Source organism: Lampris incognitus, chromosome 7, assembly GCF_029633865.1.
Source record: "Lampris incognitus isolate fLamInc1 chromosome 7, fLamInc1.hap2, whole genome shotgun sequence".
In the NCBI taxonomy this organism is placed as follows: Eukaryota; Metazoa; Chordata; class Actinopteri; order Lampriformes; family Lampridae; genus Lampris; species Lampris incognitus.
In genome coordinates this window covers 38289558-38315126 of record NC_079217.1, presented here as the reverse complement: position 1 = coordinate 38315126, position 25569 = coordinate 38289558, and the positions used below count along the sequence as shown (strand labels likewise).

General features: G+C 43.3%; 1 protein-coding gene across 5 annotated transcripts in view; it reads left to right on the top strand.

The window, feature by feature from the left end:
- The window catches only part of sik3 (SIK family kinase 3), a 96583-nt gene that overhangs the window by 42428 nt on the left and 28586 nt on the right, over positions 1-25569 (top strand). For 4 of the 5 annotated variants that reach the window (XM_056283507.1, XM_056283506.1, XM_056283505.1 and 1 more), the window contains exons 2-10: positions 9678-9794; positions 15393-15456; positions 16079-16240; positions 16650-16774; positions 17126-17249; positions 21155-21273; positions 21491-21601; positions 23808-23939; positions 25075-25155. In XM_056283507.1, the coding sequence (XP_056139482.1) occupies positions 9678-9794; positions 15393-15456; positions 16079-16240; positions 16650-16774; positions 17126-17249; positions 21155-21273; positions 21491-21601; positions 23808-23939; positions 25075-25155 (1035 nt within the window). The remainder of the gene's footprint in view (positions 1-9677; positions 9795-15392; positions 15457-16078; positions 16241-16649; positions 16775-17125; positions 17250-21154; positions 21274-21490; positions 21602-23807; positions 23940-25074; positions 25156-25569) is intronic. The other variant, XM_056283503.1, reaches the window with a different exon arrangement.

Below are 25569 nucleotides of genomic sequence, written 5' to 3'. Positions count from 1 at the left end.
CCTAGACTAGTCACACTGTTGTGACTTATACACAAAATGCTCTCCCCCTCTCTACAGAAATCACCAGAACAGTGAACATGAATGAACTGTATCACAACTAGGTAAACTGGGTGGACTACCAGTTACCAGCGTAGCCATGTGGATTATTCTGCCACGTGACAGGCCACGCTCTAACTAACCTAAACGTCTGAAGTCCGTAACATAGTCTTTCAGATAGCCTGGTGGAGCCCGAGCTCAAGCTGGCCGGGCCTCATCATCAGCTGCGGGGCCCCCACCCTCAGCTGAGTGTCCCTCTGCGGGTTCTGGCTGTGCTATGGGAAAGTCACAGTCTGCCGCCATGGAACCCCAGTTCTCCGAGGCATTGGGGTGTGTGGTGTTAGGTGGAGTTACCTTGTGAAGTCGGCTGGCATGCCACCGTGACCCATCAGAGAGGCGGAATGTCGCTGCCCCTAGCTGACTGGTGACCTGCAGTGGTGCCGACCAGAAGGAGAGCAATTTGTGACCCCGGTGCGGCCGACGGACCCGGACCCAGTCCAGAACTTTGAACTGTGGCGCACACACTTTACGCCTCCTGTCAAACCACTGTTTCATCTGACGTTGACAGCCAGCGACCCTGCTGCTGTGCTGGACCGGCGTTATCGATGCAGGTGCGGTAGCCAACTGTGCTCGCAGGCGAACCAGAGGAAGTTGGAGCTCCTGGTCTATCATGAGGTGGGCTAGTGAGCTGCCTGTGTGGTCCATGCGCTCGATTATGCCTGCGTCTAGCAGCTTCCCCAGTTCAGCAGTTACGTCGTCACGCAGGGCAAGAGGTAGGCGGCGCAGAGGCTGGATGACTGCGCACACCTCAGGATTCAGGAGGGGCTGGTGGTTAAAAGCAGTTAGGCAGCCCAGGCCGCTGAACAGAGAAGGCCAGCGCTGCTGCCATGACAGGCCCACAGCCAGGATGGTACAGCCAGCATTGTCCATGAGAGAGAACCCTAAGTCACAGAACAAATCCAGACCCATAAGGTTAGCTCCATGATGGGACACCTGGAAAGTGAATGAGGTGAGGGCTTTGGTCCCATACCGAATTGAAAAGTCTACGGTACCCACCATAGCAATCTTGGAATTGGCATAGCCGTACAGGTCCTCCGCATCAGTCCTGATGTGCCGCAGGGGAAAAAACCGTCGGACTGTGGACACGTTCAGTAATGACTTTGAAGCCCCTGTGTCTAGCAGGAGCGGCAAACACACCCCGTCCAATTCCACAGTGCACCACTTGAAGGGCCGGGCCTGGGAGCCTACTGAATGGATGGTCGTTGGCGCCGGTGGGCGGGAAACACTTTGCGTTTGAGGGGACGCAGCAGGGTTGGAACGACAAACCCTCGCAAAGTGGTTTAACTTGCCGCAACGTGAACATGTCTGTCCTTTGGCCGGGCAGGTAGGGCTACGGGTGGGGTGATTTGAAGAGCCGCAATTACTACATGCTGTGCGTGTTGGCGCTCTCTGGCGCCCAGCAAAATTCACCTCTGCGTTGCTCACCTCGGGTTCGGGTGGAGTCGAGGTGGGTTGTACGGTCTGTGTTGCCAGCATGGATAGTGGGGAACATGCTAATTGAGATGCTAATCCAGCTGCAGACTCCACCTGGAATGCTATTTCCACTGCCTTCGACAGAGTCAAATCATCAGGGGACATGAGCAGTTTCTCTCTGACTTTATGGTTATTGGTGTGTTCTGCCAGCTGGTCCCTTATTAGTTCATCTTCCAGAGCCCCGAATTTACAGAGGCTAGCCAGACACCTCAAGTCAGCTATGTAGTGATGTACTGACTCACCCGCGCGCTGCTGGCGCTTTCGGAAAACAATGCGCCGGAGTATGACGCTCTGTGGAGTGGCAAAATGTCCAGCGAGCTTAGCAACACAGGCCTCGTATGTAGGAGTGGATCCGAGCGTCCTAAAGATCCGCTGACCCTCGCTGCCCAAGCTGTGTATCAGCAGGGCTCTCTGCCGTGAGTCTCCCGCGTCCACCAAGCCCGCAGCCGCGATGAATGTCTCGAACGATTCATGCCAGCGAGTCCAAGGAACTGGTGGTTCGCCGGGTAGAGCCAGGAAGGGAGAGAGAGGCGTGAGTGAAAATCCCATCCTCGTCGCCAATGTTGTGTCCAGCAAAACTCGGACCACGACTTTGAATCAAACTGTGTTTATTGCTGCCACAGTACACGTTATATACACGTACAGTATAGTATCAACCACATCTTGTGTTACTGCCGTAAACCGACTGCTGTAAACCGGCTGTTGTAAAACTTAAAGCTGCAGGGTCCTAGACTACAGTCACACTGTTGTGACTTATACACAACAGCAACCACAGGAACCGCCGCAGCCGGGACGCAAACCCGTATGCCCTGCACCGCGGGAGACATCGCTAACCGCTCGACGAAAGGGTCCGACCCGTTAGCCAAGGGCCAACGTGTCCTCTTCTCCATGCACGTTACAATATGTTGTACATGATGCCACGTTTAATGACCGCCGCTCTTTTAATGCGTTCATGCACAGTACTGACAATAACACGCTGTATGTAACTAAAATATCACACATTAGCTTTTGTCTTTCAGCCTAGTTACATTTGAAGGTTAAGCACAGTAGTGGAAATTGTGTTCTCTGTTTGACTTGACAACCTGTTGTCGAGTTCATGTCGGATCGACGTTATGCTCTTTGGTGTGTGTGTGGGAGGGGGAGAGAGATGGAGAAACTAACGTTACGGAGTGAGTTTTGTAACTATCATTATGGCATGCTTTCTTACCAACCGAGGGGGTTTTATGGCATCTGACATGTTCCTCTTATCTTAGAAAAGTGGTCCGACTTTTCAATGCTTCTCTTCTGTGTTTGTGTTGTTGGAGTGTCAGAGTGAAGACTGCGTTGGAGGCGCGCATGTTGCGCGGCAGACTTTTTTTTTTAATCGGCTGGCCAATAAAAATATGCCGATAACTATCCTATGAAAAAGGACGAATATCTAAGCCGATAATTGGCCATACCGATAATCGGTCGATCCATCCCCGCGACTCTGAGAGCAGGACAAGCAGTTTGGATAATGTGTGTGTGTGTGTGTGTGTGTGTGTGTGTGTGCGTGTGTGCGTGTATGTATACACCCCAAGCTATTATGGTAGCTGTCATTAAAAAAAAAACACAATAAAAACCCGCAAACAACAGACAAAGATGACAATCTTCAGTTTTGCTGCTTGAAGCACTCACAATAAAACATGTCTGATGTTAGACTTGTCATACTTTTTCTGTGAATATAGCATATAATACTGTTCTGTTCGGGTAGTTTAGTGAATGACATTTAAGTAATTTCAATTGTTTTCTGTGACAGATAGTGGTTCCTTTAAGGAACACCGAAAGTTAGCCTCCGATGTGACTTTAGTCAGGAAGTGAAGACGCATTGCAAAAGTACGGCTATTTTTTTTTTGGGATAACTTTTTCCATCACCAACGTCTGCGCACATCTTATGCCATTCGTAGTATCTTTGTTATGTAATTCGAGCTTTTATCATTATCTACAGTTGTAATTCATTATTTGGTATATTTTTTTTCTATTTTGTTGTAAAATGACTACCAAGCTATTTTCGGTCGATTCCACGTACAACCAATGCTATGTTTATAGTCACTAGGAGTTATAGTAAAACACAATGATTGACACCGTGTTAAAATAAGACCGTTACGGGTTGTTTGATTGATAATTTATTAAATATGCAATGTAAACGTAAGAGTTGAAAATGGGCAATTTAACTCAATAGACGTGTGTTTGCAGTGTATTTACAGTAAGTATAGTTTTATTTTGATTTTAATTTCACCGTTTTGAAAATCAGTAAACCTGCGAACAACGGATTCTGTCTCCAGAGTTTTGATAAACGGAAGGTGTTTAACTTACTGCCAAGTTTTCAGTACACAAGTGTGGCATACTATAATTCTCACTTAATGCGTGAGACCTAGCATAGTGCTATTTTGTTTGTTTGCAGTATTTATGTAGTGATCTAAATTATGTCATATCTCCAAGTGACATTTTCTCTAGTTTGCTTTGTGTGTCTATGCAGGACACACACAAAGGCCTCCAACAACCGTTGTTCCTTTGTCATCAGCTTGGGTATAAGCTCCTAACAAGCTCTATTTAGTCTCAGCCTTCTACCCTCTACCCTGTGTAGTTGTCAAATCATTGTCTTGCTCTACATTAGGATTTGCTATCATTAGGAACATCGCAGTACATGTAATGATGGATGTAGCCGAGAAATGACATTTGAATCAGAGATGGCCAGGACAGCATTAATTGAGAATACTGCTTCAGAGCATATTAAGATTGAATTTGTTCTTGTCATGTTTTGAATTAAAATATAAATATGCAAAACTTGCATAACTGTATTTTATAGAAAAACACTACCCCCCCACACACACACATGCACACACTTTTTTTTTCTTTGAATGACAACACTGCTACTTCCCATGTAGCGTGAAGCCTTGATCAATGTGTGCAGTCCAGCCTCTACACATTACACTTCAAACTCCTCAGTGAGGCATCAGCTGCTTCAGCATGGTGTTATATTGAGGTCACCGTCTTGTGATCAGAGAGGCTATGTGACACTCAAGCTCAACACATTTGCCCTCTGAGGAGCGTATGTATGTGTTTTTTGTGTGTGTGTGTGTGTGTGTGTGTGTGTGCATGCATGTGTTTGCGTGTGCATGCATGCGCATGTGTGTGAACCCATATCTTTCAACGGAAAATTCCAGAGGATGGGACACCCTGAGGGAGCTAACATGCTCCCTCAGTCATAGCACATTCACTGTACCGCAGCTGAAGCCAACGTCAGACTCATGTCTGTAGCAACCCACAGTGTAATGAGCCTAGAGATAGGCTAAACGCTGGTCCATCCTGGTGTTTGAAGGTTACAGGGCTGGTTAATTGACCTTTAAATGTAAAAGAGGGAAGGGAAAAGTGTCATGAAAATGAGTATGTAAACTAGATGAATCCATTCATTCAGAAGGTATTCTGCATCAGGGTATGTTTCTTTCGCTGTGGCTTAAATTCAACCGAAGGTTCACACCACCTAACAATAACAATAGATGCCATGTATTCAGTCGTTTTATCTACAGCCATCTACTGTACGAGTAGACTGGCTGCTTCTACTGTACCAGTAAATATTGTAGATCACTTTTTTTTTTTACTAAAAAGAAAAATGTGTAAACTGCTGGTATAGTTAAGGGCTTTGTGTTGAGTTTGGTCAGTTTGGCTCTAGTGACATTTGTTTGTATGTGGGTGCCCTGAAAGGTATTTCAACCTCAAACCCATAATAAGAAAGCTATACTGTAGCTTACACTGAAGTTATGCAAAAAACGTAGACATATGTGAAACAACTCATGCATCTGAAGAGGAGCTCATTCACAGTCTCGTATTTATCTCTTCCTGGGGGGCAAAGTCAAAAAACGATAGAACTGAAGATAAAATGACTTAAGCAAGGTTTGAAAACGATGATAAAATTTACAAAAAACAATTTCAAGTCCCACATAAAGATAATTCAATATGTTTTATGTTAATTTTAATCGTTCAGTCATCTAAACTGATGTTTATAGTTTCAGTAAAGATCTAGGCTAGGTTTTTTTGTTAATAATAATTCTAGTGGCTCTTTTTGATTCCCACCCTATCATAAATGCCTGATTAAACATAGTTCTTGTAAATATGCAAATAGTTTAACATTTCAATCTCTAATTTGTGTAAACATAAAGCGTGTTTTGCCATTTACCCTTTTTTCCCTCCTCCTACCACTATATCCCTTTATTTCCCATGTATCATCATATGCAGATTACTATGCAGATTAGTTGATGGCATCATCTAGTGAGTTCTAATGATTTTCACGATGGGGAATAGCTGCTTTTCATACAGAAGAGATGGTAACACTACTTGCACCTGTTTAGTGAAACGTGCTTTTATAAGCCTCATGTTGACAGAACACAAAATAAGGCCATGCATCCACCTTGGCCCTTTTCTAAGAAACATCGCTAGCATTGGCGGGGTGCACTTGGTTAGCGGTTTACGAAACGCAGATGCTGAGGTCATACTCAGTAGTTGTTGCTACCCAATGAAATATATTTCATGGCAAAATAAATATTCCTCCAGCTTTTAATATAGTACGATAATGCACTTATAAAAGGTGGAATAAAAAGGAATTTTCTTTTATCTATGCCGTTTATCAATTTATTTTCATTTCCATTTTGTTTCCCCTGGACTTTGACAAAGTAGACCTTAATTTCATCTCTGATCCCACACCTCTGCTATTCTTATTGGTTGGTGGAACAAGAGGTGACATTGATGAGCTGTGCGTTTCAGGAAAAGTTAAAATTGTTTCAACTTTGGAAAGAGGTGGAGCATTAAGTTCTGAAAAGATGTTAGGCCTGTGTATTAGGTCGAGAGCATTCAAAGCAACCTTTACATAGAAAACAGTACAAGAATACAGGAAGTGCCTTTATATAGGTCTCTGTTGGACACTCGATCTAAGTCTGGTTAAAACAAATTCACCAAGTTCTTACTCACTTAGACTTGATAACAGTAGTGCTTTGCATCTATGATGCTATCCTTGTAAGTGGTGAACCTTTCTATTTATTCTACCTAAAAAAAATTCTTCCTCGTCTAAAGCTTGAAATCTGCCATTTTACTGTGCCAGTTAACTCCTGTTTACCTATGTCTCTGTGTGCCATCAAACCAAACTCTTGGCACAGGGTTTAATGGCTTGGCACATACCAAAGCCTCTGTGCCACAGTGATTTCAGGCCGATTTCCCTATTTTGAAACCATTTGCATGGAGAGGGACATGGTGTTCTCAAAGTGTGCATAATATCTGTGTGTCTGTACCTGTGTGTCTGTTTCTGTGTATATATATATGTGTGTGTGTGTGAGATAGGCTTGTGCCAATTGACGATTGGATCGTATATCTGACGATTGAAGGGATGATCAACGATTGGTTTTTCCTACGCCGATATGAAGGCGATATGATATTTTAACTAATTTACTGTCAGAACTAAGATGTTTGAAAAATAATGTTTAGAATCTGCACCCTACTGTGCATTTAGAGATGTTTCTGGTGGAGCAGCGTGTCTGCCCGCTGAGTCCTGTTAATTAGCACGAGAATTTTAAATACAAACCAGTTTACCATCTCTTTTCCATGCATCTGACACCCCGCATCTCCGTTCTCCATATGCCTGCTTGCCAAAAGTTTGCTCTGCACTCCATAACAGTAGTTAACGTTATGGATATGATTTGGATGGTGATATTAAAGATAATAACGTTAAACGGAACGTGATGCTGTGATATTGTCGCACCAAGCATGGACACACAGACTTTTAAAAGGAAGCCATTGTTTGAATAGAGGAGACATTGCTATTAAATAGATTTTTTAATGTTTAAATGTTTTAAATACAGTGATCACACTCTTTTATAAATGTTTATTCACGTAACTTTAACTGTGTTGCTTGCAGAAAGCTTAAAGGTTCGATTATTTCAACGCTCCGTCAGATGCTTAGCCATGCTCAAGAGGATTATTCAAAATCTTTAATCCAAATTAAATTGTAACGTCAATGATAATTTAAAAAATGCTAAACAGAGATTAGATTATTTAATGAAAACTAATAAATATACTACTACTACAAACCAGGTAAAACCTGTAATATTCCCAAATACGAGATGTTACATTTTTCTTTGATACTAAGCCTAAATTATCCATACTGGCATTTCACTGGCGTGTAGTGACATAAGTCCCCCAAACCCCCTCCTACTCCCACCGCTCCCTGGCGATCAGATCGCTTATTGGCATTCTCATGTAGCCACAATAGGACAATACAAAAATAGAAACGATCGCCCAACCCTAATGTGTGTATTTGTGTTTGGCAAGGGGTAGGGGTATATGACTTAAGAATACCTGCTGGACTTTCCTCTGCATCATAACATTTATTTGGTATGTGCGTTTGTTAGAAAGAGTTCGTTACATTTCCAGTAAAGGACGATGCAAATAGAAATGATTACATCAACACAGCTTCATATCTGCAAGTGCCACAATTAGACTGCATGAGCTTAAAATGCGATGGAGGGATATGCATTCAAACATACACATTGGTATACATTTGTTTGTAACCAGGCTACACGAAAAGAAAATGTACACACAAACTGATTCACACACTCTCCTGTATTCACAAGTACACATTTGCTTTTTGCTTGATTGATGGGTAGGATAATTTGCCCAGTTCTAGCTCCATGCTCTCCCAGGAGCCCCTTCTTCCTTCTCCTTCGTTTCCTTTTCCTGTTCGCAACAGGAAGTCAGCTTAGTTGGGCCTCAGATGGCCTCATCTTCTTTATCATTGCCAACAGGAAGAGAAGCAAGGCATACAAGCAAGGAATGGCACATAGCACTGCGTATGTATATTTATAATGTGTGTGTGTGTGTGTATGTGCGTATGTGAGGTGCTTGTCCATCTGAGATTCTGTATGGCAATACCCAATGCATGCTTTTCACATTTTCTCATGTACACATTACGCTACACTCACTTATCTATTTTTGGCAGAAGATCTGTTTTTGGGCTGCCCAGCCAGAACATTAGCGCCGCTTGATTTACTCATTAAAGGCATCTGCTCATTCCTAAGTGGCAGAGCAAAGCCCCCTGTCACAAACCATCACTGTCCACACCGCTGGCCCCATTGTTAGGACTCCGCAGTTACGTAAGAGTCATACTCATGGTCAAAGGTCAAAGTTTGGGCCAGCCTAGCCAAACTAGCAGGCATCGAAAACAAAAGCACCCTGTTTGAAAGTTTTTTTTTAACCTCATCTATCTGTCCATGTTAGTTTGTATTAGCCCTAAATACATTGATGAATTTGCCAGAAAACTGGGGTAAGCAATATGATCTTATTTAGGTAATAGTTAAAATTGACATAGTTTGTCTTCATAGGTAGATTGTTGACATTGTGGTATTGTAGCAAACAATCCCAAACATGATTTCTTTTGAGAACTAACCCAATAGCTATTTAGAGTCACTGCTTTCACCAAATTTTCAATGCAAAACTTTTCTTCTAACTTATCCCTCAAACTTGCATTCAACCAGTGGTGCAAACCAATGCAAGTTAATCATTTGAGGGAGGCACTTCAAATGTATAGACAAGGAAATGCTGACAAGCAACAGACACTGTAATATCTTGCTGGCAATTCTTACACTGCCTAGCAGGGTTACTATTCAGTAACTTGTAAGAAAAGGAAAATGAAACATGACGCAAAAGTTGAAAATGGATGTATACATCCTACCACGATAATACTGTGTTGTCATTGTTCACCCTAATAATAGTAATGTGTTTTGCCAGGCTGTCAGTTTTGGAGTATAGGAATTGGCTTTAGTGCGCTTGAGTTCATCCTCATTGATTCTGATGCAGACACGTCACATTCCCTGAACCGGTCTCCAGCGTTCGCCGTCTTTTAATCTCCAACACCTTTCATAGCTGAAGACTCTCTGTCCCCTCCTCCCCCACCGTTTCTCTCTGTGTCATCCTCCCCTTGAATCTCTCTCCCTGTCCACCCTCTTTATTTCTCCCCTCAAACCCTGTATCACCTTCTCTCCTTGTTTCTTTTATTTCCATCAATTTAATTCTATTTCTCTCTCTCCCTGTTTCTATGTATCCAGGTGGCTATAAAGATAGTGGACAAGACCCAGCTGGATGATGAGAACTTGAAGAAGATCTTTAGAGAGGTGCAGATCATGAAGATGCTGAGGCACCCCCACATAATCCGCCTCTACCAGGTATTAATTAAAAGAACTATTCAAATAATTATTAGATACACACACACACATCCGTGTATCCCACAGGGTTTTGTGAGACTGTGATGGGTGGACCTCGGATCCTCAAGGGGGGTCAGGGGACATGCTCCTCCCGAAGAAAATTTTGCACATTTTAAAAGTTAAATGCATCAGTCTGGTGCACTTTGAGAGCAACATTAAGAGACTAGCGCTATGAAGAGCTTTGTGTTCTTGTAAACAATTTTGTGCTGTAGTAAACAATTTAAAGCTAGAGTGCCAGACTTTTACATTTAAATGAATGTCCATGACATTCAAGCCCATGCCACACGAGTTCACACAATGATGATTTAGCCTATCACCGCCAGGAAAATCTTTCTTTATTTCACAGTATACTGGAGTTTTAAATCTGGTGTCTGTGGCAACATTCCTGTGCTGTATTCCCATGCTGGTGCACCAAGAGTGATGCATAGTGATGTGTTTTACGTCAAAAAGCAATGATTCTTTGCCAGAACTGAACTCTTGTGTGATGAAAGCGTTCACATGCCTCTGATTGGCTTGCCTTCAAGGCATTTTGCCAGAAAGCTTCCGGGCTTGGAAGCTATGGTGGAAAGTATGCAAGTATGCAAGAAAAGTTTCTGATGCTCCAGAGAAAAAAGAAACTCTGCATTCAGAGGAAGGATTAAAGTTTAAAAAAAAAAGAAGTGATCAACAGCGAGGTCAAACATGGAATCATTGGTGGTTATCCGTGTTTCAGCGCTCTCTGGAGAGCACTGAAAGAAGAGAAGTAATTACTCTTGCTGCTGGAAGGGGGGGGACAAAACTTCCAAGCTGTAGGTTTAATCATAAACACATTGGTTGTATAGATATGAATGGTGATGACGCTGCAAAAAAAAGTCACATCCACAGAGCATGTTAAACAAGACGGCGTTTAATGCAGTTCACAAATGGTCAAAACACAAAATCGCCTAAAGCATACATTTGAGCCATCAAAGAAATAAAGCAAATGTGATTACCTGTGTTGAACTGGTTTATTTTTTTAGAAAATAAAAAATATACTGGATGAAGAGGGCACCTTGTCTTTTCCCTGTTCAACTTTGTAGTAGAAAAATGTAAGCTTTTGCCAGAAATAGACCTATTTTGACCAAAAACGTTTTTGGGGGCCAAACCAAACTGGAGAACTTGATGGGTGATCTCAGGACATCGTTTATCAGCTTGAAAAATCCATATTTCATGCATGAGGGCCTTTAAAAAAATGTATTATCTATTATAGGTAGAGGACATGGTATTGATCAACTCTCACTACTTCCATATTGGCAAACTTTGCACCCTGAATTTGGGCATTTAATTTTCCTGGGCTTTGAGAAAAACAGTTCTTATGCCCTTTTGTAGTTGAATTCCTCTGGGCTTGACCCATTGATGGAGACCATCAATTCATTCATTGATCAAATCAATCATCAATCATTCATTCATCAATCAATCATAAGTCAATCATTCATTCAATCATTCATCAATCAATCAATCAAGCATTCATTCAATCAATTCCATTCAATTCAATCATTGATGGAGACATGTGCCTTAGCCAGGCAGCCAGTTGCTCTCCTTGCAGCCTGTTGCAAAGGTCTGATTTGACCTGAAAATGAAGGTAACTACAATTAGCCAAATGAATGAAAATAAAAGGCGCATTTGGAGCATGGCGTTTGTACTCTTCCTTTAGTTAAGAGGATTATGCAGTTTATCATGTAAGTGCAATGGGTTAAAGGTTTGACACACATCTCGGCAACTTCAGTCATACTACCATGCCCTCTGTCCTTACTCTGTATTGTGGAGAAGTATCTCTCGCAGTTGATGTTTGACACCAGAACAGGGTCCGAAATTAACACTCGCCACCCGCCAAACGCTAGTAGATTTTCTGATTGGCGAGTAAATCTCAGAAGACTACCTGCCACATGGCGAGTAACAAAAAGAGTGAAATCCAACCACTTAATCCCCCCCCATCTCTCTCTCTCTCTCTCTCTCTCTCTCTCTCTCGCTCTCGCTCTCGCTCTCGCTCTCGCTCTCTCTCTCTCTCTCTCTCTCTCTCTCTCTCTCCCCCTCTCCTTAGCAACAGCAATAACATAGCAACAACAATAACAGAAATTAACCAACTAAAGTGCATTAGAGCAATAACATAACAACAACAATAACAGAAATTAACCTATCAAAGTGCCTTGGAATGTTGCTGGACGCTACTGGCGGATAACACAAGAATGACAGCAGCACCCGTCAAACTCGGTACTAGCCTACTCTATTCTTTTAACTAATGTTAGCGATCAACACCGGTTATGTGGCGATATTTAGAAGGCGCAAAACCACCATCAAAAAGACAACCATGCCCCGAAGAGGAGGAAAAAGCCACCATCACCACCAAACCGAAAAAAAAAGAAAGTTTAGTGAAAAGTGGAGGTATGGCGATAAAAAGGAGCTGCAAGAGGCTGGCTGGAGTATAATGCACAGACCGTGATAATGAGTTGTTCCGTCTGTCGCCAGTATGCCAAAAACCGTAGCAATTCATTTGTCATCGGTAACAAGCTAATGAAGGTAGAAAAGATCAAGGAACATGAGACCTCCAGATGTCACATTACCTGTATGAATGCCTCTCGGGCTCAATCAGAGCCTCTCCTCGCAACATCCTCCGTAAAGGCGCTAATAGCCATGTCCAGGCAGACCTGCATGAAAATGCAGAACATGTTTAGGACTGTGCATGCCTTTGGCAAGAAGGCGAGACCACTCTCCGACTTCTAATGGATGTGCGAGTAAGTGAATTTAGTTGTCATCTCAAAATATCCTTAAACTGCGTAAACAAAGTGCTGGCTGTAGCTAACGTTAGCCAGCTAGCACTAATATGTGACACCTAGCTTGCAATAACGTTAGCTGTGTGCTAGCTGTGTTATCTCTCGCGACTCGTCAGCACCAATCTTGTTATGCGCAGCAAAAGACTGTGGCTGACTAGCTAGCTATATCAGATGGCATAATTTTCTTGAATTATTAACTGATTAAATTAATAGTATTACATAATGTGTGAATTAATGTGATGTTTGATTTTTGCAGTTTGGATAAAAAAAAGTCACCGCTTTGGGTACTGCATTCAACACCATGAAACAGGTTAAAACCTCAACTCAGACACACTCTCGGATCTACTCATGGTGCAGCTGTCATCTCCCGAGATCAGGGAGTATGACCCCAACCAGTGCTGTTGATCTCTGGCACCAAGACTCTGTCAGGAGCAGGAGGCCAGACTTCATGGACGGTGCAAAGAGAGTGGCTGCTGTAGAGTGAGAAGTAGTCTGGGACTAGGGATGAGCATGTGGAGCACTCGAGCAGTTATAATAATACTGCAAATAAAACATGAAATCATACTTGTAACATTTTATTGTTTAACCACCGACTAATTTTACATAAAAATATTTTTGCTTCAAATCTGCTCTTGTCATATTTTTAAAAGCTTTTATTCAACACATTGATATGTACTGAAAATGTATGTATGGCACAAAAAAGGCTACTAATTATTTTGGCCACTAAAAAAATGTGCTTGCCGGTAGATTTTTTTCATCTACTAGCCCCCTTGGCCGGTAAGCCAAAAAGTTAATTTCGGACCCTGCAGAATGAAAAGTGCAACTGCTGCCAAACAGCTGAGTAATGGGTACATCTTTCCCCATTCGTCGCACTCACTGGCTAGCAGGGTCATTATTTCGGTTTAGTTCTTGTCCTAGGGAAACAATCCCGCCCCCCCTTTTCTCCCCAATTGCATCCGGCCAAGTACCCCACTCTTCCGAGTCTTCGCGGTCGCTGCTCCATCCCCTTTGCCGATCCGGGGAGGGCTGCAGGCTACCACATGTCTCCTCTGATACATGTGGAGTCACCAACTGCTTTGTTTCACCTGACAGTGAGGAGATTTGCCAGGGGGACATAGTGCATGGGAGGATCACACTATTCCCTCAGCCCCCCCCCCCCCAAACAGGCACCCCGACCGACTAGAGGAGGTGCTAGTGCAGTGACCAGGACACATACCCACATCTGGCTTCCCACCCGCAGACACGGCCGGCCAATTGTGTCTGTAGAGACGCCTGACCAAGTCGGCGGCAACATAGGGATTCGAACTGTGATCCCTGTGTTGTTAGGCAACGGAAAAGACCACTACGCTACCTGGGCAGCTGGGAGATAATTTTAAAGAGATGTTAATTTATATTAATTAAATTAAACAAGGTGAGAACCACTGGTAATAATGTTAACGTTAGATAATTAGGCTCAGCTAATGTTAGCTAGCTAGCTATAATGTTACTTATGTAATACATTGTTTTTCCACTACAAGCAGCCGGATATGTCATTTGACATAAATGAGGAGCCTGACAGCTAACATCGTTAGCTAACGTTAATGTTACTTAACTTCACTAATGTTAGATTACCGTTAATTATCAATGATAACTTCAGCTGTCACTTTATCCGTTTGCTGTCATACACTGATAATGATAAAATTGTGTTTGGAGGGCGTCCGGATAGCGTACTGGTCTATTCTGTTGCCTACCAATATGGGGATTGCCAGTTCAAATCCCCGTGTTACCTCCAGCTTGGTCAGGCGTCCCTACAGACACAATTAGCCGTGTTTGCTAGTGGGAAGCCGGATGTGGGTATGTGTCCTTGTCGTAGTGCCTCCTCTGGTCAGTCAGGGTGCCTGTTCTGGGGGGGGGTGACTGGGGGAATAGTGTGACCTCCCACGCGCTACATCCCCCTGGCGAAACTTCTCACTGTCAGTTGAAAAGAAGCGGCTGGGAATTCCACATGTATCAAAGAAAACATGTGGTAGTCTGCAGCCCTCCCCGTCCCGGCAAAAGGGATGGAGCAGCGACTGGGAAGACTCGGAAGAGTGGGGTAATTGGCCAAGTACAGTTTGGGAGAAAAAGGGGAGGGGGGGTTGTGTTTGGACTAGTGGATAACTGTGGTGGGTACTGTAACGTTACTTACCTCAAATGATATTGTGTCCTCAAAATGCCTTGGTCTCTCGGGTGCAGCCAGGAATGTTCCGTGTGTGTGTGTGTGTGTGTGTGTGTGTGTGTGTGCGTGCGTGCGTGCGTGCGTGCGTGCGTGTGCGCGCGCATGCACTTGCATACAGTGGTGGTTGTGGTGGGGGGCTGACTGACTGGGAGTGAGAGATGCTCTGCTGAAGCAGTGGCGCAAAACACAACATTAGAGATCTTTTATGTTATTATGAGAAGTGTAGAAATATTTCATTCATTACGAATCTCCGGTGACACACACACACACACACACACACACACACACACACACACACACACACACACACACACACAAAAGCTACTGGTGCTGCTTACATTGCACACCTGATCCCTGCGGCCCAGTGGGGAAAGGACACATATGTGTTGGTTAAACAAGGCCTGATGTTACCTGTGGTGGTTTTATGGGTTTGGCAGCCCCAAGCTGTTGGTGTTTGTCAGCCACCCTCTTTTTAAGCATGCTGATCATAGCAGGTTACATGCTATGTTTTCTGGTTACAACAGGCATGTGCTTGTTCATCTCGGTTGTTATCAATTGTCTGTGTGTTTCTAGGTTATGGACACAGAGAGGATGATCTACCTTGTAACAGAGTATGCCAGTGGAGGAGAAATATTTGGTAAGGCACTCCCATTGTTCAAAACCTTCACTTTCTTGACTTCAACTTGTGAAACTCTCTGTATTTGCAGTCCCTTCAAAGGCTGACCTGTGTCAGAGTAAAGTAATGATACGAAATAATGTAACCATGTCATAATGTTGAGGTATCAGCGCCTTTGCATTGTACCTGCTTAAACTGTCTTGGGCTTGACAATAACTGGGCTCTCCATCTCCATCTGCATCCCCTCTTTTACTTGATATAATGGGGATCATAGCATTCAGCTGGATTGATCCGTTTGATGGTAAAGGGGGGTGGATCGTAATGCTTTGTAGGCATGTTGTGTATTAAATTTAACTGTTGGTGTTGCTCAGCTCAAGGTTGCTCAGCCTCAAAGCTGTTCAATTAGAGAACAATTGCAGTGGCAGTGCCTCATTCGAAAAATTGTTGACCTTGTTCCAGTAAGATTCCCTTGGTTTATGCAATTGCGTCTCCACAGCAAGTTGGACAACATTTCTAGCCTCTTTTTTTTGTGTCTAATCTAAACTGTGCAGAACCTGTTCATGTTAAATTAATGGAGCCGTCAAAGTACAGATGACTGAAACTTGGGATTTATTTCCTTATCCACTCGATGTGTGTCCTGCAGACCACCTGGTGGCTCATGGGCGCATGGCAGAGAAGGACGCCAGAAAGAAGTTCAAACAGATCGTGGCAGCGGTTCACTTCTGCCACTGTCGCAATATTGTCCACCGAGACCTGAAGGCAGAGAATCTGTTGCTGGACCACAATCTCAACATTAAGATTGCAGGTGTGTTGGGGCACCTCCATAGCCAAATGGTTACAGCGCATACCACATGGTCGCAACCATCACCGGTTCGATTCCAGCCGGTGACCTTTGTTGCATGTCATACCCCTCTCTCTCTCTCCCACATTTCCTGTCTGTCACGTCACTGTCACTGTCTAATAAAGGTGAAAAAATACCACAAAAAAAAAAAAAAGATTGCAGGTGTGTGCCTGTGCAGCTGTGCATTTGCGCGCACACAGGCATGTTTCTTAATAATTGGCTTTCATAATCTCTTAAGTGCGTGTAGTATGTAGGTGAGTTGTTTCTGTGTGTGTAAAGACCATTGTCCTAAATGTATTAAATATCCCCAGCAGGAGAAAGGGGTATGATTGAATAAAACCTCTCTCCATCCATTCCTTCACTCTCTTTCCAGACTTTGGCTTTAGTAACCTATTTTCTCGGGGTCAGCTGTTGAAGACATGGTGTGGCAGTCCTCCCTACGCTGCTCCAGAACTCTTTGAGGGCAAGGAATATGATGGTCCTAAAGTAGACATCTGGGTGAGCCGACCTCTAAGGGATATATTAATAAAAATAATAGATAAGTTACACTTATGTAGATAAAAGACACACAATGGAAAGTCTGCATACTGGCTGGCTTCACATTTTCGTTTCTTTTTTTTTCTTTTCTTTTTTCGCTGTAAAACAGCACTTATTTTGTTGGCAGGCAAGACATCGATACCAGCTTTACATTGGACATGAAAATCAGCTGTTATTTAGATAGTATTTGAGTAGCTAACTCTTGTAACCAGAGAAAAGGGCCGCTACTTAACATCAAGTTCAATTTGAGGTGATGAAATTTTGGCTACTTTTTTGTTTAAATCTTCTTTGATTGTGTTCCTCTCTGTACAGAGCCTTGGTGTGGTGCTGTATGTGCTGGTCTGTGGTGCCCTGCCCTTTGATGGCAGCACTCTCCAAAACCTGAGGGCACGAGTCCTCAGTGGCAAGTTCCGTATACCCTTCTTCATGTCCACAGGTGAGACAAAAGAGAGAGAGAGAGAGAGAGAGAGATGCAATTGTACTGCAGCACACAACTCACTCACTCTCACCTCTCCTATTCCTTTCTCCGCCTTACCCCTCCATTAAAAGTAGATTACATTATTGAAGTATGATCGGAGTGAATGTTTATTTGTAAGGATATATTATCAGCTATTCGCATGTCTATCTACCGCCACATGTGAACAGTGATGCATTTTACATTTGTAGATGTGTACATTTAGTGATCAAATTTTGATATTTCTGTACTAAGTATGAAGAACACCTTACTATGATTAAATAGGACATCCTTTTTGCGGTGTTGATGTCTTAATTATTTATGACTCAAAAATGCCTCTTTACATTGCTTTTTATCGCTCGGGATTGATCATAAACTGAATAATAATAAGTAGTTTCAATGAAAGACTTGGTGATCTGGGTGTCCAGGTAGCATAGTGGTCGATTCCGGTGCATACCAACACGGGGATCGCCACTTCAAATCCCCGTGTTACAGAGGTGGAAATTAACTTTTTTGTCCACCTGCCACTGTGGCTGGTGAATTCCAAAATCTACCAGCCACTCAATTTTTTTACCAGCCACTTTCTTGTTTTAACCGGCAGTGTGTAACTGCATGGAAAAATAATAAAACAAGATCTACAATATCCAAGCAATAGGCTATTTTAAACATTTAAACTCTTAAAATACTATTTTCAAAATCTAGTTTACTCTTCTATGGTTTTCAAAATTGTGTACACTACCTTTAAAACATTTAACATATTTGTCAAAAAATAACCAGTGTATATCAGTGCCACCAAAATTCCCTTTATTATTACATAAACCAAGACTGTAACAAGTAGAAGGAATTGTGTCAGTTGTCAGTATGGGTCCAATTAAATTATGTTTCCAATAAGTAAAGTTACATTTCCTCTACAGCTAATTGAATAGTATCCATCAAAGATTGTCATACACAAGTCTCTATTCCTCAGATTTCATTATTTTGCACCTTTTCTACTACTGTATATCCCCCTGTTCAATATGCACCTTATTACAACAGTGATGTGAAAGAGAAATGCAAAATTGGAAAGCTATTATAGCTTTACACAGTAAAGAAATGTCTCAATAAAACTAATTATGTGAATTAGGAACTCATTTATACATTTTTACCAAGGCCCTCTACAGAATCCGAATTAAATTTACATACTTTACAGAGGACAAGCTGAACACAAAGGCTGTATGTTTGTGCGTGTGTTTTACTACTTTTTTAACTACTCGTCAGAATCAGATTCTGAATTTTCAGTGTCGCATTTCTGAGCATTCCCCTTCCCCTCCCGTTAGCTTTCTTGTTGGCATCCGAAGCGTGTTGACGACATACCGAACAGAGCATTGTCTGGCTTGTCTCCTCGTAAACTAACCAATCATGGGACTCTCTGTCTCCGTTGTCAGTTATTTTCCACTTCTCATTAAAAAAACGTTTTCGTTTCGTCTTCGACTCTTTAACCTGTGTCTCCTCCTGGGATGTTTTCTCTGCAGACCTCTTAACCCCTGCGATGTAACGCCACATTGTGTTTTCTGGCTCTCTCCTCGTCCTCTAAAGTGTCTGTGTTAATTAGCAAACTCACAAGACAAGCGTCCTTATACTCTGCCTCTGATTGGCTAACCAACGATGGCAACAATTACTAGCCAATCAGAGGCAGAGTAGGTGGGAAATAAGGCAGATTCATGATTCAGTATGTCACAAATTGCTACTTTTCTTTACCCGCCACCTTGGCTGGTAGGTTGAGCAAATTTACCCGCCAATAGGCAAATCCACTCACATTTGGCGTGTAGCGGGTGCTAATTTCCATCCCTGCCGTGTTACCTCCAGCTTGGTTGGGTGTCCCTACAGACAAAATTGGCCGTATCTGCGGGTGGGAAGCCGGATGTGGGTATGTGTCCTGGTCGCTACACTGGCGCCTCCTCTGGTCACTCGGGGCGCCTGTTCTGGGGGGAGGGGGAGCTGGGGAGAATAGCATGATCCTCCCAGGCGCTACGTCCCCCTGGATAAACTGCAATTGTATGTCTGTTTTTGCATGCTTCTCCCATAGAGGCAAAAGTGTGTAAATGGTAAATGGACTGCATTTATATAGCACTTTTCTAGTCTACCGACCACTCAAAGCGCTTTACAATGCATGCCTCACATTCACCCATTCACATACACATTCATACACTGATGGTGGAGGCTGCCATACAAGGCACCATCCTGCTCATCAGGAACAGTTGGAGGTTCAGTGTCTTGCTCAAGGACACTTCGACATACTCTGCAGGAGCCGGGGATCGAACCAGCAACCTTCTGATTACTAGACGACCCGCTCTACCTCCAGAGCCATGCCACCCCTTAATGAACATTGTATCCAGATGAACTGATTCAGCCTTCTTTGATTTTCTTATCTGGATTTTTGAGCGTGCATAAAGACAAACCCTACAAGTTTTTGCAGTGCTGTGACAGTTTTGAGAAATTTAGTTGTGTCTGGAAAATAATCAATTACTTCGACAGAGTTGTCCAAAGTTTCCTCCAAAAAAAACATTGATTTCCTCCAAAATGTACGGTTCACTGGTTGGTCGCTGGGATTCTGTTACCGTGCCATCTGAATCAGAATCGTACTGTATTTCATCGTCATCCTCCTCCTGGCTTTCGGTGACAGGTGGGTCCGCCACCACCTCCTTCCTGTCACTCTGTGCCTCCTGCCTGGGTTCAGCTGCTGAGGAGGTTATGCAGCACCACAAATTTAATGCACACTGGGTCCCTCTTATACAGTTACTACGTCATCTACGGCCATTTTGAATTTTCCGAATTACTATGGAATTGACCTTTCGCAAAGTCCCGCCCCCCATAGTTACTGTTGCTATGCCCGTCAAGCATTTCAGAACTATCCAGGAAGTAGCCGGAAAACACCAAAACATGAAGGAAGAAATCAGCACATTGTGTGGGTAAAAGTAACAGTAATAATACGTTAGCTGTATTTGCTATCAATAATAGCTAGTAGCAAGCTTAGCTTGGAGCAGACAGGTATTTTTGTTGATTTTGGATGGATTAAGCTGGCCATGGGGTCTTCTGTACTGCGAAATCTATTGCTGATATTGCGCTTCTTGCATTCTGGGTTTCGGGAAGGGAAAGAAAATTACACCCCCTCCAAACTTTTCAGATATCTAGTATCTGATTTGCAGATCCCATAGGCACACCGTTTCAGCATTTTGTTTTGTTTGAAAGCCTGACGGACCGTTGCTAAGGTAGGATTGGACAAGCACCGTTCTGGGGCGGTACTTTGCGAAAGGTCAATTTAGGAAACGGATGATCCACTGTGGCGACCCCTAGCGGGAGCAGCCAAGAATAGTAGTAGTAGTAGACTATGGAATTTAGGAGACTCCAGGTTTGCATTTTGTGGGATTTCACTTGTTTGCCCATGGCCATCGGCTTCATCACTTCCCCGCCTCCTCGCTAATTCGCCCCTGCTTCAGCGCCTGGTAGGGATTCTGTATCCTCCGCCTCCCTGTGCTATGTGGGCAATCCAAGCGCTTGTGTCCAGCGTCCCCGCAATCAAAACACATACTACCTGAACTTTTATATATATATATATATATATATATATATATACCATTTTGGCTATGGGCTTAAAATTACATTAGCTACATATTTATAATTCATAAAAACATCGGACTGAAATCTGGATCGGTCGAGGATCGGTAATGTCAGTCCAATATCTGATGAGTGAATTACATCAGTATCGGCACCTGAGACCAATATTAGATTGGCTCGGTCCCAACTCTAATCTTAAGTTTTTCTACACTTGTGGTTTGTTATGTTTTGAATAATGTTTCTTGAAATTCTGTGTTTTTGCTCATGTGATTCTATTCTGGATTGTGCTGCAGACTGCGAGTACTTGATCAGACACATGCTGGTGTTGGAGCCCAGCAGGCGGCTATCCATGGAGCAGATTTGTAAGAACAAGTGGATGAGGCAAGGTGACCCAGACCCAGACTTCGACAGGGTAAGGCTCGTCAGCATGGCTTCACCTTGTAGGAAGCATGGCAGCAGAACCACTTAATGCAAAAATGCAACATTTTGATAGATTATGTTCCTTTTTCTTCTCTTTCATCACTTCTCTCACACTTACTCTCCTGTCCCCTCTCTCTCTCGCTCACCTTTTTTCCTCCTCACTCACTCTCTCCTTCTCCATACCTCCCTGCCACCCATAATCCCTCTAGTTGATAGCGGAGTGTGAGCAGGTTAAGACGGAGAGAGAGACAGAGCTCATCAATGATCAGGTGCTCATGGCTATGTCTGAAATGGGCTTGGACCGAGAGCGCACGCTACAGGTGAGATGCATACAAATACACGCTTATGCTTATACATACATACATACATACATACATACATACATACATACATACATACATACATACATACATACATGTATACGCACATAGACACTTATGTTTGTTTGTTGTTTAGTTCTGCCATGAAAACTAATTTTTGCTGATTGTATCCTGTTGCTTCCGACTGGTAATTCATTTATTTAAATAAAACCTGGTCCATATTTTCCAGGTGATTCTGCGCTTCCCACACAAAAACATCGCTTTCTTCTTGTTAGACTTTTTCTGTGTGGAAGGCTGCAGACTGCACCCTCTTGCTTCTATCACCAAATCAGCAGTGTGTTCATTTTAAAGAGAAGGAAAAGGGGAGATTTGATTGGTTCATTCAGTTCCAGCCCCACCCAAACTGTTGATAATACACTAATAAACCAAAACATTATGACCACACAGGTGAACCGAATAAAGTTAATCATCTCCAAACAAGGGCACATGTCAGAGTCTGGGTAGATTAGATCAGCGTTTCCTAACCCAGTCCTCAAGGAACACCTATCCTGCAGATTTTCATTGTAACCCTGCACAGGTAGCCCTGCTTGTACCTACTCAACCAATCATCTCACAGCACTTAATTATGCAAGGTGTGCAACAGCTGACATAATTCATTGCTGATTGGCTGAATAACTACAAACGGGTACCTATTCAGGGTTGCAAAGAAAATCTGCAGGATAGGTGTTCCTTGAGGACTAGGTTGGGAAACACTGGATTAGATGGCAAGCAAACAATCAGTTCTTATAGTCGACATGGATGCAGGAGTAATGGGCATGATGAAGACCTGAGCGACTTTGACAAGGGCCAAATTGTTAGGGCCAGACAACTGGATCAGAGCATCTCTGAAATGGCAAGGCTTGTGGGGTGTTGAGTACCTACCAACAGTGGTCCGAGGAGGGACAAACCACAAACTGGCAACCGGGTGTTTGGCACTCAAGGCTCGTCAATGTGCGAGGGCAATGAAGCCTATCCCTTCTGGTCCAAACCAACAGAAGGTCTACTGGGCAAAAGTCACAGAAAATTTTAATGGTGATTACAGGAGGAATGTGTCACAACATGCAGTGCATCGCACCCTGCTGCATATGGGGTTGCATAGCCGCAGACTGGCCAGGGTGCCCATGATGACCCCTGTCCACCATCGAAAGCGCCTACAATGGGCACATGAGTGTTGGAACTGGACCTTGGAGCAGTGGAAGAATGTCGCCTTGTCCCATGAATCCCGTTTTCTTTTAGATCATGTTGATGGCCATGTACGTGTGTGCTGTTCATCTGGGGAAGTGATGGCACCAGGATACCCTGTGGGACGATGACAAGCCAGTGGAGGGACTGTGCTGCTCTAGACAATGATCTGCTGGGAAACCCTGGGTCCGGCCATTCATGTGGACATCAATTTGATACGTGCCACCTACCTAAATATCGTTGGAGACCTGGTGCTCCCCTTAATGGCAATGGTATTCCCTGATAGCAGTAGCCTCTTTCAGCAGGATAATGCGCCCTGCCACACTGCACACATTGTTTGGGAATGGTTTGAGGAACATGGTGAAGTGTTCAAGGTGTTGCCCTGGCCTCCAAATTCTTCAGCTCTCAATCCAGTTGAGCATCTGTGGGATGTGCTGGACCAACAAGTCTGATCCATGGCAGCTCCACCTCGCAACTTGCAGGATTTGAAGGATCTGCTGCTAATGTTTTGATGCTAGATACCACAGGACACCTTCAGGGGTTTTGTAGAGTCCATGCCTCAGCGGATTGGCACTGTTTTGGTGGCACATGGAGGACCAACAGCATATAAGGCAGGTGGTCATAATGTTTTGGCTCATCATTGTATATTCCTCCCCATTCCCAAATGTGCATCTTTTACAAAAACACCAAAAGTGTGCTTGCCACACCCCAAGCACGCTGCACACTATGAACTTGACTGTGTTTTGCACAGCATGCTTTTATTCACAAAAATGGGGGTCTTAATGTCCAACTTGAGTTATCTGTTGTCAAATAACATATCTGAAATTGCACTTTCCCGAATCCTCCATCTATTCCCTTTTTCTTGATTCTGTCTTGAACTGACCAAAATAATAAAAGCATACTTAGAAAAAAGCTATTGAATAAGTCAAGCAATTAACGACAGCCCAAACTAAATGGCAGCAAATGATTGGTCTTCTTTCTCCAGTCCCTACACACAGATGCATATGATCACTACAGTGCCATCTACAGCCTGCTAGCTGATCGCCTCAAGAAACATAAGACTCTCCGTGTCGCTCCGCCAACACGCCCTATTGGCTATCCCCTCAATGCTGTACAGGTAATTGGTGGTTTATTAGTTTTCAGAGCAAGATGATGGTCAGGTCTCATGTCTTAATTTTCCATGGACAAGACCATACCTGTGTCAATTTAAATACTTTTTGGAAGAAGTTGAGCTATACATGCTTTATTATCTGTGAAGGAATTGTTAATTTTTACCATCAAAAATGTTTAAGAGCCATACTAGTAAGTAAGAAATACCTTTCCAGAGCCTTAAAACAAGAATGATATATCACACAATTACAGTGTTTGTGTATAGTTTAGATCTAACAGCTTAAGTTGCCTGATTTCACTTTCTAACACAGAAAATTCAATGACAACTGTGAGAGACAGGGTGGTTATTTGAGACCAGGCTTTAGTCAGGATTATATTGAGCTTTCTGGTAATATGAAAAAAACTTATTATTTCATAATTGTTTGAGATGGTAAATCCACACTCCTCTGGTTGACAGAACATTATTGTAAACAGTAGATGTTGAGCAGAGATGGATTTGAGTGGGATCTAGAGGGAGTACACTGGATATTTTTAAGGCCCTTAGACACTGCAGTGACAGCTGACTGACCCGCTATTGAACTTCGAAGTCCCCTCATGGTTCGATATACAAATCATCATCTGAATGGACTCAGTTAATTCAAAAGAGAGCCCTCCTCGGTCATCTTAACCCAGTAGCTCTTCAGTATATTGGCAGAAATTCTCAGCTCTGGTGCACAAATCATGCACCTATTGCCACAAGTACAGCACTCAGTTTAAGGATTCTTCAATGATATTTGTGTGATATAATTGTTCAGTCAGTGCTTCAGTTTTCCAAACATTACCAAACTATTACCAAACAACTGGCAGCAGGACGCAACATAGACCTGAGTGGCCCATTTAGATTAAGCCTCTATGTGGGGAAACAACTGCTTACCCTCTTTTAAATCCAGTCATTGAAAGGAGTTGAAGGTTTCTGGCTCATATCTGTCAATCATGCTGCGCTAAGAAGATTGCAAGCCAGTTGGTCTGAGCAATCCTCACATGTCCTTACCTCTGTGTGTGTGTGTGTGTGTGTGTGTGTGTGTGTGTGTGTGTGTGTGTGTGTGTGTGTGTGCGTGTGCGTGTGCGTGTCCGTGCATGTGTGTGTGCATGCGTGTATCCAGCAGACAGATCAGCAGGGTAATCCAGTTAGCATGACTGTTCCCCATGTCCAACTCATCAATCCAGAGAACCAGATTGTTGAGGTGAGTTGCCCCAGCATTTGCCCCTTGGCTTTCACCTTAACACTCTACAATGGTTTGTTGCCATAACTGCGGCAGGTGGTCAACGAGGGCAGATTGTGGTGCTTGACAGGCTAGACTGAAGTCATTATGACAACCCCTATAAATCATGCACTATGTTTGTGGCCTGCTACTACAACCATATTGTCAAATGGTAACACAAAATGGAACAGTTAGCAGTCATCTGTCCACGCAGTGATTAATTAATACTGATTGCATAACCTCAAACCTTAGTACAGCCAGACACTTACAAGCACATACATGTCAGTACAAGCTCAATAAACTGATCCGCAAGGCCGGTGATGTTGTGGGGGTCGAACTGGATTCTCTGGCGGCAGTTTCTGAGAGGAGGACGCTGTTGAAATTATGTGCCATCAT